The sequence below is a fragment of the Otolemur garnettii genome, unplaced genomic scaffold (assembly GCF_000181295.1).
Source record: "Otolemur garnettii isolate 467f Iridium unplaced genomic scaffold, OtoGar3 scaffold00001, whole genome shotgun sequence".
Lineage (NCBI taxonomy): Eukaryota > Metazoa > Chordata > Mammalia > Primates > Galagidae > Otolemur > Otolemur garnettii.
In genome coordinates this window covers 34,119,937-34,125,376 of record NW_003852396.1, presented here as the reverse complement: position 1 = coordinate 34,125,376, position 5,440 = coordinate 34,119,937, and the positions used below count along the sequence as shown (strand labels likewise).

The 5,440-nt window shown below is 38.6% G+C and overlaps 1 protein-coding gene across 1 annotated transcript; it reads right to left on the bottom strand.

The window, feature by feature from the left end:
* Nucleotides 1–2,349: 2,349 nt before the first annotated feature.
* LOC100940973 (putative olfactory receptor 52P1) lies at nucleotides 2,350–3,333 on the bottom strand. The gene has a single exon (XM_012802730.2). It carries the CDS (start codon nucleotides 3,313–3,315, stop codon nucleotides 2,350–2,352), a length of 966 nt encoding a protein of 321 aa, XP_012658184.1. The 5' UTR covers nucleotides 3,316–3,333.
* Between the last annotated feature and the right edge of the window lie 2,107 nt (nucleotides 3,334–5,440).

Sequence of the window (5,440 nt, the reverse complement as noted above, 5' to 3'; positions counted from 1 at the left end):
TCTTCCTACTCTAGCCCTGATTGCTATGGACTGAGATTGATAGGAATAAAAAGAAAGATAGATTCTCAAGAAACATCAACATTTAAAAGTCCAATTCATGAAGAAAAATGAAGGTGAACAATACGAAAAACATTAGAGACATAAAAGAAAATCCAGGATTGTGCAGGATCATAGACATATGTCACAGTGATTAGATTTTGGAGAAGTAAATCATGGCCAAAATACAGTACACTGTAATGTAGTACAATGGTTACCAGTGACTGATGGCAGAAGTTTCTCTGGAAGCTTCAACTTCCACTTGAAGCCAGATGTAACATAAGAAAGGAACAGGAATCCAGAACACAGAAATGATAGTTTTAAAAATATTTACCATAAATATATATAAAAAGATAGGCCAAGGGAAATTCTGCTATTGGGTGAAAGTATCAGTAAATTCAAACATAAGAAATATAAGAAGTGACTGATGGTCAGGACTTCTAGGAACATATTTTGAGATGCTTTCTTGAGCAGAAAAAATGAATTGGTAATAGAAACAAATATAGCAATAAAGGAAGAAATAATGGGTACAGATGTCAAAAGTATATACAGGGCTTGAAAATTAAAATAGTTTACCTCTAATCATTTCATTTTTCTTTATGCAATGGAAAGTAATGCAATGTTCCAATCCTGAGGATAATGATGTGTGCAAGGGGCAGACTTAACTAAAACCTACTATTGCAAGCCAGGCAGCAAAAAGAAGCACAGATATCTAGCTCTGAGAGCCCAGCTGAAATGAGGAACCATGAGCAAGTAGTGTGTATAATATGTGCATCTGTCTACTTTCTTCAGAAGTCTTGTGCTCTCTGAGTATAGGAACCTATGACACAGTACAGAAGTTGAGGTTGCATGTTTTCATGTTACCAAGATGGCCAGTTTGGACCACAAAAAATCAATTGTATATAACTCTTAAATACTTGTTAAGAATATCTTACTTTGAGTATTTTAATGAAAAATTAATACCAGTGCCTGTTCATATACGGATGACCTTCCAATGTAATAGGGAAATAATTGTCTTTTCTTTGAAAAATGGTATTTGGCATACTTTATTAAGTTCCTTTATTTGTAAACTGCTTATCCCCACCTGTCTGAAATGTAACAATCAAAACATTAATATTTCTGAGAATGGGAGGTTTCAAAAGTTACACCTTGGTTTTCTCCCCTTAGGACTAAAACTTTCCAAAATGAGAAAGTCTGTTCAATATCCATGAGGGGGGCTATTTCCCCTCCCTCTAACAGAATAGGATGGCATACTCAGAGAACAAGAAGAAGAAAATGTGTACTATCAATAAAATCAAAATTAAAAGTATTAATACTAGACCAATTCTGTGAAGCTATTTTTCTTGAAAAATGGAAGGCTCGGTATCTGTAGTGAAGTGGCCGGTTGTCAATCCCAGTTTTCATGGGAACAGTAACTTTCCACCACGAGTTTCCCTAGAATCAAGCTTGACCTTCTTTTCAGTATAAATAAGTAGATAAATAAATAAAAGCAAAGACTTCCCATTCTGATCAGTGTTGGGTAAGTAACATTTTGTATGGTTTCAGGAGATAAGAGTCAATTACTTCTGGAAAGGCCTCCTGATTGTATGATAATATTTGAAAATTGTTCATCAGAGTGTGATATCCAAGGTCATTCAGACTTAGCTTGACTCCCAAGACAGGAGTTTATCTGTGGGATAAATAGTCTAAGTTTAGAAATGAAGAAGTTCTCCTGACCTCTCCTATACCTACATCCATAAAAGTCCTGTTATTTTATACTGCGTGATTCTAGGTTTTGAGCCCCAGTTCTGCCACTAACTAATATTATGGTATAAGACACATCTTTTCCCTCTTTTTGGTTTGAAGTTCTGAAAGGCAAATACAGAATTTATTCAAAAACATAAATTCCTTACAGCTCTAATTTCTTTAACTGTGGCTTTATTGTCCTATATTCTGATTCTTGTGGATGGTAAGATAGTAGCTATAGCTGAAAGTAAAAAATTAGAAATCCATGCTGGGAGTACTAGGAGAGGGGCAGGGAGTGAAGAGAGATCCTCCGGCCATGCAGAGGATCTTGTAAGCTGCACTTCTCCAGGTCACAGTCAGTTGTTTTTAATGTCTGGGTGCCACTTAAGGTCCCAGAATCTTCCTGTGCCTACATTTTCATGAATGGAAAGGAAGAATGCTGAGTCTCCTTGCCCTCCTTTGTGATTTATCATTCTTGGTAGTGCAGAGGACATTATCCCCTATTAAAACTTCTTTTAAAATACTGAAGATTTATTAACCTTGGGAAATTTATTTTATTTTGGACTAAGTCCCTTCTATATTCCAGGGTCACTCAGATGCCTTGATTCCAATTCCCTGTCCTCTTTGAAACACTCTGACAACCCTTTCACGAATCTCCTTGGTCTTAACCCCATATACTACAGGGTTAAGAGCAGGTGGGAAGAGCAGATAAACATTGGCCAAAAGAATGTGAATATGGAGTGGAACGTGGTGGCCAAAGCGATGTGTAAAAAAGGAAAAGAGAGCTGGTGTGTAAGAGATGAGGATAACACAGACATGGGAACCACAGGTCCCTAGGGCCTTGGAACGAGCTTCATGGGATGAGAGACGAAAGACAGCTTGTACAATGAGGACATAGGAGAGACTAATGCAGAACAAATCCACCCCGATGACCAACAGTGCAGCTGTGAGCCCGTACACACGATTAGGCCTGGTGTCTCCACAGGCCAGCTTCACAACCGCCATGTGCTCACAGTATGTGTGCAGGATCACGTGGCTCTGGCAGAAGCTCAAACGCCCAATAAGGAAGGGACATGGGAGCATAAGCAGGGAGCCTCGCACCATAGCTACCACTCCAATGCGAGCAATAATGGTGTCAGTGAGGATAGTAGCATAGCGGAGTGGATGGCAGATGGCCACATAGCGATCAAAGGCCATGGCCAGCAGCACAGTGGACTCCATCATGCAGAAGGCATGAATGAAGAACATCTGTGCTAGGCAAGCAGAGGCAGATATATGTCCAGCTCCACACCAGAGAATGCCCAGTAGCTTGGGAACTGTGGAGACAGAGGCAGCCAAGTCGATGGTTGACAACATGCACAGGAAAAGGTACACAGGCTTGTGCAGGGCTGGCTCAGTGGCCACAACAACCAGGATGGTTATGTTGCCCACAACTGTGGCTGTGCCCAGGCAGCACACAGGAAGTGAGAGCCACAGATGAAATTTTTCTAGACCTGGAATACCCAAGAGGAAGAAAATAGAAGGGTCCATGTGTGTGTGATTAAGAGATTTCATGATCTGGCCAAGAGTACCGGATATCTTCTCCAGTTAGAAACCTCCAAAGTGTATCACATTACCTGGAGAGACAACAGGAATAAGGATATGAATACTTGCCAGCCATATGATGTTTGGCAGTTTTCATCATCTGTAAAATGACAATAATAGTACCTCTCTCCTAGAGTTAAAAGAACTGTATATGTTACCATTTGTAAAGAGTTTGAGTAGTACCTGACATGTAATGCTTGTTAAATTAAATAAATAAATGTAAGAAAGGGCTCAAATAGCATTTAAATAAACTATAATTATACCCTAGCTAAGGCTTATTGTCCTCAAAGAAAGAGAGACACCCCATTCATCCTTCTCAAGAATATACCTGAATATAGACATAGACACACAAACACTCTCTCTCATTCTTTTAAGGCATATGGGATGAGATTAGATGTGACTGTCAATTTGGAACACAAGTTGCAAGCCCAGTTCATTGGATATAATCAGGCATTATTTTTCTTTTAACTTAGAACAGATTCAGGGCTTAGTAATTATCAATATATTTGATAATTACATATTTTATATTGATAATTATTCTAGTAGTTTCCATAATGCACTAGCCAACAGATATTTTCACATATACCTGCGCCACCTTCATCTGAAATTCCATGAGAAGTTACTTCATCTGCTCTTCCCCATATTGTTGAAATTTATCCTTTTTGGACTTCACTCTATTCCCCAAATACAAAATTCCATCCTTTTCTAGCCTACTACTATGGAGTTAACACTTCATTCACATTCTATCTATAGTGCTTGGTGATTCAAAAGAAAAAGTATAGTCAGATATTTCTCAATCTCACCCTTTCACAATTTTAACAGGTAATTTCATAAGATTTCTTTGACTTGTACCTGGACAGTGATGACTGAGATCTTTTTGTGGGGGTGGGGGGAAGCTTCTACTAAGCTACCATGTATCCCACTTTTTCAATATCTCCAGCCTCTAAGGGGACACAAGCCACAATGGTGAGTACTTAATCTAAATGAAATTATGCATAACAAGGGAACAGTTTGAACTTGGCCAAATACATGATCATAAATGATGTGATTTGTGCATTCTAGACCCTCACCTAACATTCAGGCAAGAACATAAGCCAGATCTCATGCTTGCCTTCCTGTATTTTTCCAAAAAGGCAGAATATTTTAGAAGCACAGGATTTAGGAATTTTTATAGCAACAAAATGTGGTGGTTAAAAAAAAAAAAAAGGTGTAGGCTTTGGAACCCAGAAAAACTGAGAACAAAGAAAGACTGGGAACAAAACTTTGTGTTTACCTCTATTAGCAGTGTTTCTTGAACAAGTAATTTTTCCGTCAGAATCCTGAACCTTTCTGATCTATAAAATGGGACTAATGAGACTTTGCAAGGTTGTGAGAATTTAAAGAAGAGTACCTACTGTGGTTTGTAGTTCATGGGAGGTGCTCAATAAATTTCATTTATTATTACCATCATCTTTATTTCAATGGGAAAATAACGTTCTATTCCATGCAGAATCCTCACTGCAGTTTTCTCAATTAACTATAACATAGTCTTGGCTTAAATGTTTATATAGTGTGTAACTAGCTTATACTGAATGTAATTTGTCCCATTGTAGGGCCAATTTACTGATAAATGTTCTTTATCTTTTTTTTCTGTTTGCCCTCTAGGGTTGTATAAAAATCATCAGGAAATTGAAAAACAAGTTCAAACTAGATGTAATGAGCTGTGTCTTTCATGATCTAGATTTGCTCATTGAGCTGATGCAGATCTCTGCCCAACTGAGAGACTCAGCACAGACAGTAGATTTGGAGCCAGAATGCAGAAGCAAGGACATGCCACTCACTACCCGACCCCAAAGAGCTTATGCCAAGTCTGTCCTCAGTGTTCACTCTGCCCACAGATTCACTCACCCATAGTTGAGAGGCTTAACTCAATGGTTCTTCTGTAAGGTTTCTTCCTGTTCTTCAGGTCTCTGATTATACTTTATGACGTTTTTTCCTGTAGAAGCTGGACTGAGCACAGATTTCCACACATGACATGATTAGGTCAGCTCCTAAACTGATTGAGGTATGTGAACATTACCTGCACTTCCTATTCTCTGTTCTGTCTGAGGAGCCC

Bases quoted from the DNA above. Each gene is read 5' to 3' on its own strand.
- LOC100940973 (XM_012802730.2), bottom strand. From the start codon at position 3,315: ATGAAATCTCTTAATCACACACACATGGACCCTTCTATTTTCTTCCTC.